This window comes from Oncorhynchus keta, chromosome 12 (assembly GCF_023373465.1).
Source record: "Oncorhynchus keta strain PuntledgeMale-10-30-2019 chromosome 12, Oket_V2, whole genome shotgun sequence".
Classification (NCBI taxonomy): domain Eukaryota; kingdom Metazoa; phylum Chordata; class Actinopteri; order Salmoniformes; family Salmonidae; genus Oncorhynchus; species Oncorhynchus keta.
In genome coordinates this window covers 32,764,868-32,780,246 of record NC_068432.1, presented here as the reverse complement: position 1 = coordinate 32,780,246, position 15,379 = coordinate 32,764,868, and the positions used below count along the sequence as shown (strand labels likewise).

The 15,379-nt window shown below is 41.3% G+C and overlaps 1 protein-coding gene across 1 annotated transcript; it reads left to right on the top strand.

The window, feature by feature from the left end:
• Window positions 1–5,479: 5,479 nt before the first annotated feature.
• On the top strand, window positions 5,480–6,768 carry LOC118391809 (avidin-related protein 3-like). Its single transcript, XM_052458028.1, has 4 exons — window positions 5,480–5,623; window positions 5,809–6,022; window positions 6,208–6,328; window positions 6,529–6,768. Exons 1-4 carry the CDS (start codon window positions 5,558–5,560, stop codon window positions 6,560–6,562), a joined length of 435 nt encoding a protein of 144 aa, XP_052313988.1. The 5' UTR covers window positions 5,480–5,557; the 3' UTR covers window positions 6,563–6,768.
• Window positions 6,769–15,379: the final 8,611 nt, after the last annotated feature.

The following is a 15,379-nucleotide window of genomic DNA, read 5'->3' as shown; positions in this document are numbered from 1 at the left end:
GGATTTCTTCTACTTGAGTCTGATATACACCGTTGTGGTCCTCATCGAAACGATTTGTTGGTCGTGATGGTCGGCCTTGCTGTACACCGTGTTATCATACCACACTCCTCTCGGATTCTTTCGTCGTCTGTACAAAGCATCTGGAAGAAGAGTCATACATCGGGATAAAGATGGGGGATTTAAAAGCGGAGTATCATCGACAACAGTTGATGGCAACGGTTGGGGATCAACCTCCCACTGCTGAGGTGCGCTCTCATGACCTTCGTCTCTATTGGGTGGAGAGGAATCCGCGGCTGCTCTCATCATGCGTGTGTGGCTTCAGGGTGGTTCCAACAGTCTTTCCCTAGTCTAGTCCTGGTTCTGAAACAAAAAGATGCAACAAATAGCTACCAATACATCACTCTTGAGCAGTCACAATAAATTATGGGGAGCAAATCAGATGTAAACTGATGTAAACTGAAATCCACATCAATTGAGATACTTTTGTCTGTCAGCAAGTGGTCATTTTTCATCAACTCATCTCCAAAAAGGTTGACATAAACTCAACTACTGTGTGATGTATAATGGAGGAGGCTCTTTTAACATGTCAGACTCAATCCCTGTTGTGTGATCTAGTGGAGCAGGGACCCATTTATAACATGTCAGGTGCAATAATTGGCGTCTGTGAACTGCCAAATCTTTCATGATGAATTGGGGCTGTCTGTTGAATCCCAACATCCTACTTTGGGGCTTTGGTCCACTTCAAAAGCAAACAGGGCTATCAAGACTGGTGTGTTCTGTAGTGCAGCAGGTATCGCATTATGCTAATCTAATGTGACACACTATGCACGCAAACACAATTTTGTCTATGCCAGAGAACGTAACTCATTTGGCCCGACAGCTTTCTCATTTCAGCATTGAGCAATGAGAGATATTTCATTACCGAAGGTTGTATTTCAATTTATTTCTTGAATGTTATGTGCTTGGGCACTGATCTTGTCTTGTGTGAGAATTGATAACAAATCATAATATGTATGCAATCCTGCTTACACCCATCGGTGGCATATCAAACAGTTTCGCAAGGCCCCCGCAAGGTTTTTGTAATTTGTTGTTTTTGTGGAAAACAGCTAACTGCCTACAATTATACACATTTTGCCATGGGGCAGAGAGAAAATATTGAGATGTATAGCTAATTTCCTGCTAATCTATACATTTTGCCATGAGGCTGAGAGAAAATGTTGCTGTTGTAAAGCTAATTTCCTGCTAATCTATACATTTTGCCATGAGGCTGAGAGAAAATGTTGCTGTTGTAAAGCTAATTTCCTGTAAATCTAAACATTTTGCCATGGTTTATGACGTGTTCATATTGGGGAGGGGGCCCGACGTTCAGACCCTAACAAAAAAACAACTAATATATATATTTATAGTATTAGTGGTACGTCAGTGGCACCCATTCATGTCATTATTTCCAGTGGATTAGATTACAATAACACATATGTGCCTTTATGGGTCGTATATGCAGCTTTATTAACAAATAAAAATCATTGAAGTTGACAAAGAAAATAGGAAAAGTACAGAATAGTGTGCTTGGCAAATCAGTGACAAACAACAAGAGTTCAGAGTCCAGGTTATTATGGGATCCCTCAATGGCCTTGTATGACCCTTAGATGCCAGGATCAATGGCTTTGATTATTGGAGGAACACCTCTGTAATGTGTTTCGAACGCCCACACTGCTCAATTAGAGTTAAAATTTGAAGTTTATGAAACAAGAATCATAATATAAATATGTTATATCACTGAGGTATGCGAAAATGTATCATGAGTAATGGTGGTATTGTCACGAATCCCGTTTCCTGAGTCTGTTTTTTGCCTGTGTTCTGTCCTGGAGTGTTTTTTCCGGCGTCCTGGAACGCACCCTGTCTGGTTGCCGGGCAATGTAGCCAGTTGGGAGTTCTGATTACCCGCACCTGTATCCCATCAGCTATCTGCACACCTGGTCCTGATCATCATCTCTCCTCTTCATAAGCCCGGACCTGACATCCATTCCCTGCCGGATCGTTAGCCATGAACAGTATGTTGTGCCATAGTATCAGCCTCAAGTTGGTTAGAATTTGTTTTGTTGTTTTTTACGTATTGCTTGCCTTAAACTTACCTCCGTTTGTTCTGTCTTCAGTCACTCACCTGGATCAGTTACCCTATTCCCGCCTGGTCGTCGGAGGATTCCGCTACCCCATTGGATCCACCTATTTACTCCCATCAACTCACCACCGCTGCCCGCTACGCCACTTGGATATATCTACCCATTCACATTCACTTGTAAATAAATACTCACCTTCTTCCTACTCTCCTTGTCCTGGTCTGCTTCTGGGTTCGATTTTTGAAAGAACGTGACAGGTATAGGCCTACCTGCTGTAAACATGGATAGACACAGAATGCCTGATAGTTCAAATAAACTAATCTGCATAATGAATCTGTTGAAGATCGTCTTTGAGTATCGAAAGACAATGTAACTAAACTACCACATAAAAATAAACAAAATTCTCCTTATTCCAGCTTCACACGATTCTGTAACTCCATCACTGATAGTAATTTGTTTCTGAGAGGAACCTGTCTGGTACTCGCTCGGACGGGCGGACACACACACACACACACACACACCTAAAGCAATACAGTTTGATCATCCTAATTAAATTATTTACCCCATGTGAGGCCAGTCTAGTGTGTTTCACTCATTAAAATATAGATTTTTTTACGCAAGACCATAAAACCATAGTGTGTAATTTCTGCCAGTTAAATTACAGGATATTGAATGTTAGTGTAAATATCCAATTACAACCCATCAATCCCAAAAGAACCACCATCTATTTCAAAAGTCACAGTTCTTGGTGGGGTAGAATATGCCAAGTCATGGGAAAATCTAAATATCATACTCATTTGTCATGAAGTTGGCCTGGGGGTAAGTTTATGACAGTCATAAATACCTTTTCCCCCCTTTTCCCTCTCTCTACCCTACTGATATATTTGCAAACCCCTTTGGTTAACATAGAGATTCTGGGAACATCAGAAGGTGGGGGGAAATTAACTATATTCTGGTAATCCTTCTGATAGGGAAATTCTAAATTACTCTATGCTTTAATTGCCAAAACCAATTTCACACTCGTTTCTATTCATTAATGAGGTGTAAGTTCATTAATTATGCATGAAGTAGATCGAGACCAGTCTTAAAAGTCAGGTAAAGAGCGTTTAATTCCAGAGAGTACTAAATGCTCACACACATTACCACAGGTTATAAACTGAAAATGACGTCAGCGTTTTCCAAACGTTCCGTTTCACAAACAGAGGGCCCCTCTAATTCTCAAGCCTCCGCGTTATCAGCACGAAGTCAAGGCCAGTCAGCATAAATCAACATTCCCGACCATTTTGGAGATGGCCCGTTCCCACCACCTGGAGATTTGTACAACTGAATGAACTTAAAGAACAGACCTTCATTGTTACTAAACTTCCTGACTACATTAAATCTAATGTGAAAGGGAGCAAGAGGGACAGTACATTATAGCATTTGGACTAGTCAGTTTCTGATTGGAATGTATACATAATTAGTCATTTCAAACATATTTTCCTCTATCACCGACCAATTGAACATATGCGGTGGTACTTAATGAATATGATGTCAGTTCGGATGTCATCTGAGACATTCTCATCAATGATACGATGACATAAACTCTAAAGTGTAAAGTCTACACATCAGAGTTATCGGATTCACATGGAATTGTTGTTCAATTTAAATGTTTGAGTATGAAATTATTCTTGATGGGATGAAATGTGATTTTAGCTTCTAAACTGTGAGATTTGGGTTTTCATAAGGTTATGGCTATGCTCAATCAGTGGCCCACCCCTGGTGAAGGGACATGGGCTATAAAACTTTTCAAATACTCCCTCCTCTCCCTTCCTATATAAAGCCTTGACGACAATATAACCTCCTGTTCCGAGGATATGAGGACGACGGTCCGATGTCAGAATGGTTCAGATAATAACTACAGAACGAAGCCAACATCAGCGTGAGCTTTGGTTGGGAATGGTATGAACTTTGAACTCTTATTCACTACAGAAGTGATTCCTCCTAGCCGTTGATTTAGCAACAGCAGCTGCAAACGCAGGTTCGGAAGGAACAGACAGAGTATTCCGTGTACTACACAACAACGTTACTACAACGTATCCAATTTACCAGCAGAGATAATCTTCAAAGGACTCGGTTGGGCAACACGGCCTTCCATCTACCACCTACCTACTGAAGCGCAGCTCAGAGTAAATATTTATTGCATTTTCCTTTTCCAAATGGGCGGTAATTTAGAATGCATAAGATACTGTATTTGTGTCCCTCCGTCTTCCCGCTCTTTCACACAAACCCAGCCCCTTTTCGTTGGTGTAACCAGCTGTCATATCTGTTCCGCCAGCCAGGGACGTTTTCCTTTATGACGTAATTTGTAATCAAGGTATGATTAATTATGTGTATGTGTAATTCTGTGTGATTAGTTAGGTATTTAGCAAAAAATTAATTAAACCCAATTTTGTATTGCTGATTCAACTTGCTCGCCAGGGATCGTGCAGATAACCAAGAATGTACAACTTTCAGATGAGACTGAATTAAGGTGAGGATTAATATTGACTGCTATTGATGTAAAATATTACTAGGTCTTTAAGAGTTTATTCGGAAGATAACAGCTCTATAAATATTCTTATGTGGTACCCCGACTCTCTAGTTAATTACATTTACATGATTAGCTCAATCAGGTAATATTCATTACCGGGAAATGATTTTATAGAATAGAATGTCATATCATTTTAATCCGGCATAGCCACTGCTACTGCTCAAAGCCAATTGAAGGATAAGGTCAGAGGGGCGGGACCTCTGGCTTTCTCATCCAATGGGTTTTGAGAATGAGGCGAGGCGAGAGGACGCTAGGAGAATGCAATTGAGATTCTCTCATGGTGTTGATTGCATAAGGTGACTGGCAAAACTTTATTGCTTTCACAATGTGCTCAATGCTCTACTCTGACTGACACATTTACCCATCAAGCCTTCAGTAGAATATAACCATAGGAGAGTGTCTGGTATGGGGTATATTAATGAAAAAGTGAAAATCCATTTATCATAATTTTGATATTGGATAACTCTTTGATATTTCTGACTTAACTCACATAAAAAGTTTGGATGGAAACCTGGTTCATATTTGAGAATTGTCGAGACGGGTGTACATTTCATTGGCCAATCGGTTAACGTACAGCCAATAAACCAGAAACTCTTGTGAAAGGACTTGTGTTGATAAAGAAGAAACACCTGCTGCAAATGTTCAAATTAGGGGTGCATTTCAATAGTCCTCTTTTCCTCAATCTGCATTTACTTGTAATTGCTGGTAAGAAGTGACAGCTAGACTATTGAGATCTACACCGTGTTCATCAATTAATTCTTGTTAGAAAGGGCAGGTGCTGATTGGTTTGGGGGAGTGTATAGTAACTTGATAAATCAGTATAAGAAGGGAATGAGCTGTTCAGTAAAGCAACTTGAAATAATCAAACATGATGAGTTTCATTGCAAAGTATATCAGTGTCCATGCTGTGATTTTGGGACTGCTGCTACCTCAGGTAAAAATATAATTAGTCAGTGGGTTCCACTATTACAATTTGAGCACTGTAACAAATACAGATCAAGTAGTAGGTAGAAATCAGAGACTTGCTTTTACTTCCTGTTTTAGATACATTTCATTACATAGTATATCTGCTGTTATTGACACAGTAGTGGTGACCTTATTTTGCATGTGTTCTTCCAGGCAATCCCATGCAATGTGACGGGAGTGTGGCGAAATGAGCTGGGCTCTGTGCTTGATATTGAGGCGGTCGGTTCTGAGCTCCGAGGCCGTTATCAGAGTGCAGTGGAGACTGCTCCAGGAGTCACGGGTCCAGAACAACAGGCCAAGCTACTGGGTGTGACTAGTAATCGGGGTCTGCAAACCTCTGTGGCTTTCTCTGTGTTATGGGAGGCAGGTGTGTAAACCCTGGGATGTGTTCAGCAAGGTCTAATGTTGTGTAATATTTAGAATTATTTGTTACTTCTTGCACCACTTCTCTCCAACCTTCCACAATGTGGCCCTTGTTTCAATCTGAATTACCTTGACTGTAACAATAGATGTGACTGGTCAAATGCCAATGTTATGATGAACCCCCCCCAGGTTCCTGTAGCTCTTGGGTTGGTCAATGTTTCCAACTGCCTGATGGGAAGCGAGTGCTGAAGACCCTGTGGATGCTGCGCTCTGTGGCTTCATGCCCTGCAGACAATTGGAAGAGTACCAGGTCGCCTACAGCTCCTCACTACTTAGCATGGGGGGGTGGCGTTGCATGGATATTACTGTAGAACACAATATTGCCCTTCACTAAAAGCCTACTGACATGAGAGCTACAGATGTTTTTAGTGCTAATTCCTATATATTCCTATATGGATATTGAGCATATTTGTATTCCACTTGTGTTTTAGACATTATTTTTATCATTAGGATGGGAGAGGATGCGTTCGTCTTCATTTCCTGAAAGCAGAATGTACTGATCATGACTGCTGCATTTGGTTTGCTGCCCTCTACTGAATTTTCTTTGAATTCTCTCTGTAGAAATCATCTGTTTTAAACTCCCTGGGCTGCTTTCTCATCCATGCAATAAATTATGAAACTTGTTCAATTCATGAATACAAATGTGTTATTTACCTTGTCTTGCCTGACATAAATAAAAGTTTAAACTCAGATGGGGATATGTTTGGGTTTATTCTCCAACACTGTCTGTGAAATGAACATGGGTGGGATAAACTACTGTATCAGACATTACAGAGCTTTAGGTTTCTATGCCAAGGTAATACACCTATTGACCACTACATGTGCACCAACTTCTTGTACTGGTCAGGGTAGTTGGGTAGTCTACTTGAGTTGTTGCATGTAAACATCCTGTTTACAATGACCGGAAAAAGCTTGTATCCTGGTGTTTTTTTTTTTTTTTTTTTTTGATGGGCTACTGTGGCATCTTATCCAGTTTGCAGTTTTTTTGCAGAGTGTGCAGGCCCAGTACTGCATATCATAGGTGCTGTATGATTTCATGTGATGGTCAAACAAATCACTTCAAAAAGTAGGCTCCCTGTGCAGATCAATCCACTTTTGTTGATACTCTGTATTGGACTGTAGCTTAGTGGCTACCTTAACCCCTAATTTAGAGAACTTTCTACTTATTGACATTTTAGGTAGGCCATATTTTGTACATTTGTCAATTTTTAATTAGGCCTACATTTAGCTTGTCAACTTGTTGCCCCAGTAGATGGAATGACAACTCACCATTTCATTGATAATACATTAATCACCAGTGAAGTTTCCTTTCGGCACCGGGAAGAACACAACCCAAACAGTGGAATTATGTCTTGTGCAAAATGTCCAAATCATCTGACTGGTTAAGTGAATTAACGTGACTTGGGTGGGTATTTTGTGGTTGAGATACTGTCTGCATAAGTGTCAACACATTACACATGCATTTGTATTTTCATTTGCATTCCTTGTCATTTGTGACCTGAGCATATTTAAGTAAATCAAAAACCTTTAATGCAATTGCAGACAGGTTGACAACAGGAAAAAAGCATGCGTGTTTCAGAGTAATGGTTGGTTGTATAGAACCACCGCTCCAAAACCAAAATAACATTAAGTATTGATCGCAGCATTAGTTCCCAATATATAAAGGATGATTAAGCAATGAGACTCGAAGATGTGGTATATGGCCAATAAACCCCGGCTAAGAGCTGTTCTTATGCACTACACAACGTGCCTTGACACATACTACCATCCCTGATGTGCCTTATTACTATTATACACCGGTTACCAACGTAATTAGTAGTAAAAATAAATGTTTTGTCGTGCCTGTGGAAAACGGTCTGATTTACCACGGCTGTCAGCCAATCAGCATTCATTGCTTGAACCATCCTGTTTATAATACACAATATCCTTGGTCTGAGTTTTTTTTTATTGAGCAACTGGATGACAGGTGTTAGTCTCTATGGAGAGAGGTGTGATTGCCATCTGTTGAATTCTGATGACTTTGATTGAAAGCCAAATGTTTGCTGTACAGTACTAGCTAAGCAAATGGTGGGGACTTCTGTCTCAATCCAGTCCTCTCTATATAGAGTTCATATGCCCAGTTAAATAAATGCAGCCTCATGGTGTTTAAGTAACCTACACTCAGAAAGCTGTACAATCTGTTCAGTCCAATGACAGCGGCCCAGCTACTTGTAAAATGAAGCGGCAGGATGGGCCCGGGGATATGTTACCACCATTCATAGCCCCAATTCATAAATGGCTATGAATGCAAGGCCTGACAGTCCATGTGATTAACAGGATGCAATAGTTTTACACATATTTGGCTATATTATGTTTGTTTGCAAATGCTCGAAATGGGAGCGTTATAAATAATATATCATAAACAGGCCTACTCATAATTTGGATTATATAAAGGTAAAACAGGTGTAGGAAGATAGTTGTACTGGACTCATGAGCAGTGCCGACACGTCATTCACGGTAGGTGGGGCTCCAAGAAATATATACACAGTTGAAGTTGGAAGTTTACATACACCTTAGCCAAATACATTTAAACTCAGGATTTCACAATTCCTGACATTTAATCCTAGTAAAAATCCCCTGTTTTAGACCAGTTAGGATCACCACTTCATTTTTACAATGTGAAATGTCAGAATAATAGTAGAGAAAATTATTTATTTGAGATTACATTTCTTTCATCACATTCCCAGTGGGTCAGAAGTTTACATACACTCAATTAGTATTTGGTAGCATTGCCTTTAAATTGTTTGACTTGGGTCAGACTTCCACAAGCTGAACTTGGTACCTTCAGGCATTTGGAAATTGCTCCCATGGATGAACCAGACTTGTAGAGGTCTAAAAATAAAATTGACTGATTTATTTTGATTTTCCCATGATGTCAAGCAAAGAGGCACTGAGTTTGAAGGTAGGCCTTGAAATACATCCACACGTACACCTCTAATTGACTCAAATGATGTCAATTAGCCTATCAGAAGCTTCTAAAGTCATGACATCATTTTCTGGAATTTTCCAAGCTGTTTAAAGGCACAGTCAACTTAGTGAACGTCAACTTCTGACCCACTGGAATTGCGATACAGTGAATTATAACTTAAATAATCTGTCTGTAAACAATTGTTGGAAAATTTACTTGTGTCATGCACAAAGTAGATATCCTAACGGACTTGCCAAAACTATAGTTTGTTAACAAGAATCTTGTGGAGTGGTTGAAAAACGAGTTTTAATGACTCCAACCTAAGTGTATGTAAACTTTCGACTTCAACTGTACAGCGCTTTTGGAAAGTATTCAGACCCCTTGACTTTTTCCACATTTTGTTACATTACAGCCTTATTCTAAAATTGATTTATAAAAGAATTCACCCTTATAAATCTACACACAATACCCCATAATGACAAAGCAAAAACAAATATTTTTTAGAAATATTTACAAATTTATAAAAACTCATTTCACATTTACATAATTATTTAGACACAACTCAGTACTTTGTTGAAGAACCTTTGGCAGCAATTACAGCCTTGAGTCGTCTTGGGTATGACGCTGCAAGCTTCGCACACCTGTATTTGGTCAGTTTCTTCCATTCTTCTCTGCAGATCCTCAAGCTCTGTCAGGTTGGATGGGGAGCATTGCTGCACAGCTATTTTCAAGTCACTCCAGAGATGTTCTATCGGGTTCATGTCCGGGCCCTGGCTGGGCCACTCAAGGACATTCAGAGACTTGTTTTGAAGCCACTCTTGCGTTGTCTTGTCTGTGTGTTTATCGTCGTTGACCTGTTGGAAGTTGAACCACCGCCCCAGTCTGAGGTCCTGAGCGCTCTGGAGCAGGTTTTCATCAAGGATCTATCTGTACCTTGCTCTGTGCATCTTCGTCTCAATCCTGACTTTAAAAAAACAGCATGATGCTGCCACCACCATGCGTCACTGTAGGCATGGTGCCAGGTTTCCTATAGATTTGACACTTGGCATTCAGGACAAAGAGTTCAATCTTGGTTTCATCAGACTAGAGAATTGTTTCTCATGGTCTGAGAGTCCTTTAGATGCCTTATGGCAAACTCCAAGGGGGCTGTCATGTGCCTTTTACTGAGGAGTGGCTTCTGTCTGGCCACTCTACCATAAAAATCTGATTGGTAGAGTGCTGCAGAGATGGTTGTTCTTCTGGAAGGTTCTCCTATCTCTACAGAGGAACTCTAGAGCAATGCCAGAGTGACCATCGGGTTCTTGGTCACCTCCCAGCCCAAGGAACTTCTCCCCTGATTGCTCAGTTTAGCTGGGCGAGGAGCTCTAGGAGGAGTCTTCTTCAAAACCTCTTCCATTTAAGAATGATGGCGACTTCAAATAAAAAATCAAATCACATGTATTTATATAGCCCTTCGTACATCAGCTGATATCTCAAAGTGCTGTATAGAAACCCAGCCTAAAACCCCAAACAGCAAGCAATGCAAGTGTAGAACCTCGGTGCCTAGGAAAAACTCTCTAGAAAGGCCAAAACCTAGGAAGTAACCTAGAGAGGAACTAGGCTATGAGGGGTGGCCAGTCCTCTTCTGGCTGTGCCAGGTGGAGATTATAACAGAACATGGCCAATATCTTAAAATGTTCATAAATGACCAGCATGGTCAATTAATAATAGTCACAGGCAGAACAGTTGAAACTGGAGCAGCAGCACGGCCAGGTGGACTGGGGACAGCAAGGAGTCATCATGCCAGGTAGTTCTGAGGCATGTTCCTAGGGCTCAGGTCCTACGAGAGAGAGAAAGAAAGAGAGAAAGAGAGAATTAGAGAGAGCATACTTAAATTCACACAGGACACCGGATAAGACAGGAGACGTTCTCCAGATATAACAAACTGACCCTAGCCCCCTGACACAAACTACTGCAGCATAAATACTGGAGGCTGAGACAGTAGGGGTCAAGAGACACTGTGGCCCCATCTGATGATACCCCCGGACAGGGCCAAACAGGAAGGATATAATCCCACCCACTTTGTCAAAGCACAGCCCCCACACCACTAGAAGGATATCTGGGGAGGATTTGTTTTCAGTCTAATACTGCGGGTAATGGAGTCGCCAATGACTAGGGTTTTCAATTTGTCAGAGCTAATGGTGGGAAGCTTCGGCGTCTCAGACCCCGTAATGGGAGGAGTAGTGACAAGAGGTTCGGCCTCTGACTCCGACTCGACTCGTTGAGGAAAACCGGTTGAAAGTTTCTGTCGGCTCAATGAGCAACACTGTTTGAGCATTCCTGCAGCATTTCCCTCCAGAAACCGTGAGAAAGATGTCCGGCTGCGGGGACCGTGCGAGGGGATTTATAATAACGTTACTATCTGTACTTGCTGGTGGCACAGACGCTGTTTCATCCTTTCCTACACTGAAATTACCCTTGCCTAACGATTGCGTCTGAAGCTGGGCTTGTAGCACAGCTATCCTTGCCGTAAGTCGATAGTTCTCCTGAAAGTTATGAGTACAGAGACTGCAATTAGAAGGCATCATGTTACTACTTAGCTTCGGCTGTTGGAGGTCCTGAAGATCCACGTCCAGAAAAAGCGCCCGGAGTGAAAAAGTTTAATGAAAAAAAAGTTGAGTGAGGGAAAAAACAAAAATAGAAACGGTAATTAAAAAGTAAAAACCGTAAAGTTGTCAGGTAGCAAAGTAAGGTTGGGAACAAAACGCACAGCGACATGTAAAAAAGTCTGCAAGTTGTGACCGGAAAAGGTGTCACGACAAATGTCTGCTCTACCCAAAATTACAACCAACTAATTACAGCATTACCAAAAAATGCAAGAGACTACCGTGTTCATTGGTACTTTCAATGCTGCAGACATTTTTTGGTATCCTTCCCCAGACATAATCCTGTTTCGGAGCTTTACGAACAATTCCTTTGACCTCGTGGCTTGTTTTTTTGCTCTGACATGCACTATCAACTGTGGGACCTGATATAGACAGGTTTGTGCCTTTCCAAATCATGTCCAATCATTTGAATCTACCACAGGTGGACTCCAATCAAGTTGTCGAAACATCTCAAGGATGATCGATGGAAACAAGATGCACCTGAGCTCAATTGAGTCTCATAGCAAAGTGTCTGAATACTTATGTAAATGTCATCAGTTTTTATTTTGAATAAAAAAAAACAGTTTTCACTTTGTCATTATGGGGTATTGTGTGCTGATTGCTGAGGATTTTTTATTTATTTAATGCATTTTAGAATAAGGCTGTAACGTAACACAATGTGGAAAAAGTTAAGGGGTCTGAATACTTTCCGAAGGCACTGTATATATATATATATTTTTTTTTTTCTGTTTTGAATGTTATTTTGGAATTGATACGTGTCACATACCAGTTTGCAAACAATGTAAAAAAAAAGATAATTGAGTTAATAAAGCCGCATACAAACGATTTTTTTGATTTCTTGATTAAGGCAGCTCCACAATACAGGTGTTTCAACCTAGCTTTCTGTGGTGGTGGTGCAGCCAACATAAAATACGGAGCATAGAAGTTGGTAATGTTCTTTAGTTCCGCCGTGATTGGCTCAGTGTTCTGTCACTCATGGGGACACTATGTCACCACAAAATCTATGGGAGAGCTCGAAAATTCAAGCCCCTTGGGTGCTGCCATAGATTTACATTAGAAGTGCCCATCCAAGAAGGCTCAAGGTCATTGGCCACAGATAAAATGATGGTTATATCTACGGGTATCTTTGATTGTGCTGATCATGTCAACATTATACTTTCAATATCTGAGCTAGCAAGCTAGTCAAGCAGTCATCGTCATGCATCAAGTTGACAATCTACTGGCAAATCCTTTTCAATCCTTGTCATATGAAGAGAAATGATAGATAAAACGTATCGGTGCTAATCGGCCATTTGACGTAAATATTACACAACAAGTTGGAAATCGCAAATTCAACAATGAGTGGGTTGAAAGTGAATCAGTGTCTAACTGCAAGCATTGCAAAGCAATCACTAGCTTGCCATTTCAGTGGAGTGTGTGTGCAGTCCAAGTCTGGGTTTTAAGGGTCTCTTTTCCAGGTTTAAAAAAGGATAAACATTCAACACCATGGGCCAGAAAAAGTTGAATACATTGGCCATGCTGTCAATCCAGCATGACTTCTGCAGCGTTCAAAACAACTGGAAACTCGGAACTGGGAAATCTCAGACTTCAGTGAGTCCAAGACAACTGGGAACTCTGATACAACTAGCTCTGACTTGGAAAATATGTTTTGACTCAGAATTCCAAGTTGTGAACTCTAGAGCTCCAACCTGAAGATCACTGACGTCATGATTTGACCTTGTTTTCTTTCCAGAGTTCCCAGTTGTTTTGAACGCACCATGAATCCAGAGAATGCCACACTTTGATGACAAAATTTGCCCCCAAAGACCTCAGCACCACTTTCCTGTTCAAGAGAGCACAGCACAACAAGGTGAGTCCAAAAATGTCTTGTATGCTGTTGCATAAATTATATAATATGCCAGGGAGATATGTATAGTGTAGCTAAGAAAGTAATACTAAGTATATGTTGTGTAGTAAGCTGTTAGTAGCCCATGTGCCTCACCATAGTCATTTGGTGGTGCACATGTAGCCTATAGCCTGTTTTAGAGAAATGTAATCATTGAAAATTGTCAGAGCTTTCATTGTCTGTTCATATGCCCCCTTTGTTTATCCCATGTTTCTGACTTGGTGTACAGAAGAATGCTGTAAGAACGGCCAATGCTCTGAATTCTGTCGCTGTAGATTTCAAAATTGCTGAACAAATAGTTATACTGACTACGTCCATCCTAGCCCGCTAATTAATGTTGTCATTGAAATTACGGATTGCCTATTATCCGCTCACCGTCCCCTTATGCCATAGTTTGTATATCTCAATTGTCAGTAGAAACCCCATTTGTTTAAGCAAGTCAGCCATATTAGCTATGTTTTTTTTAAAGCCAGTAATTAAAAATTATTTTTTTAAATTTTTTATTTTTATTTATTTCACCTTTATTTAACCAGGTAGGCTAGTTGAGAACAAGTTCTCATTTACAACTGCGACCTGGCCAAGATAAAGCATAGCAGTGTGAACAGACAACACAGAGTTACACATGGAGTAAACAATTAACAATTCAGTAACACAGTAGAAAAAAGAAGAAAAAAAGAGAGCCTATATACATTGTGTACAAAAGGCATGAGGAGGTAGGCAAATAATTACAACTGGAGTGATAAATGATCGGATGGTCATGTATATGTAGAGATACTGGTGTGCAAAAGAGCAGAAAAGTAAATAAACATAAACAGTATGGGGATGACGTAGGTAAATTGGGTGGGCAATTTACCGCTAGACTATGTACAGCTGCAGCGATCGGTTAGCTGCTCAGATAGCAGATGTTTGAAGTTGGTGAGGGAGATAAAACATTTACATTTGACATTTAAGTCATTTAGTAGACGCTCTTATCCAGAGCGACTTACAAATTGGTGCATACACCTTATGACATCCAGTGGAACAGCCACTTGCATCTAAATTTTTTTTTTTTGGGGGAGAAGGGGGGTGAGAAGGATTACTTACCCTTACTTACCCTATCCTAGGTATTCCTTGAAGAGGTGGGGTTTCAGGTGTCTCCGGAAGGTGGTGATTGACTCCGCTGTCCTGGCGTCGTGAGGGAGTTTGTTCCACCATTGGGGGCCAGAGCAGCGAACAGTTTTGACTGGGCTGAGCGGGAACTGTACTTCCTCAGTGGTAGGGAGGCGAGCAGGCCAGAGGTGGATGAACGCAGTGCCCTTGTTTGGGTGTAGGGCCTGATCAGAGCCTGGAGGTACTGAGGTGCCGTTCCCCTCACAGCTCCGTAGGCAAGCACCATGGTCTTGTAGCGGATGCGAGCTTCAACTGGAAGCCAGTGGAGAGAGCGGAGGAGCGGGGTGACGTGAGAGAACTTGGGAAGGTTGAACACCAGACGGGCTGCGGCGTTCTGGATGAGTTGTAGGGGTTTAATGGCACAGGCAGGGAGCCCAGCCAACAGCGAGTTGCAGTAATCAAGACGGGAGATGACAAGTGCCTGGATTAGGACCTGCGCCGCTTCCTGTGTGAGGCAGGGTCGTACTCTGCGGATGTTGTAGAGCGTGAACCTACAGGAACGGGACACCGCCTTGATGTTAGTTGAGAACGACAGGGTGTTGTCCAGGATCACGCCAAGGTTCTTAGCGCTCTGGGAGGAGGACACAATGGAGTTGTCAACCGTGATGGCGAGATCATGGAACGGGCAGTCCTTCCCCGGGAGGAAGAGGAGCTCCGTCTTGCTGAGGTTCAGCT

What these genes read in the sequence shown, in the direction of transcription:
- LOC118391809 (XM_052458028.1), top strand. Translation starts at nt 5,558, where the DNA reads ATGATGAGTTTCATTGCAAAGTATATCAGTGTCCATGCTGTGATTTTG. An exon ending in TGGGACTGCTGCTACCTCAG is followed by an intron (nt 5,624 to 5,808) that starts GTAAAAATATAA and finishes GTGTTCTTCCAG; the next exon opens with GCAATCCCATGCAATGTGAC. An exon ending in GACAATTGGAAGAGTACCAG is followed by an intron (nt 6,329 to 6,528) that starts GTCGCCTACAGC and finishes TTTTATCATTAG; the next exon opens with GATGGGAGAGGATGCGTTCG.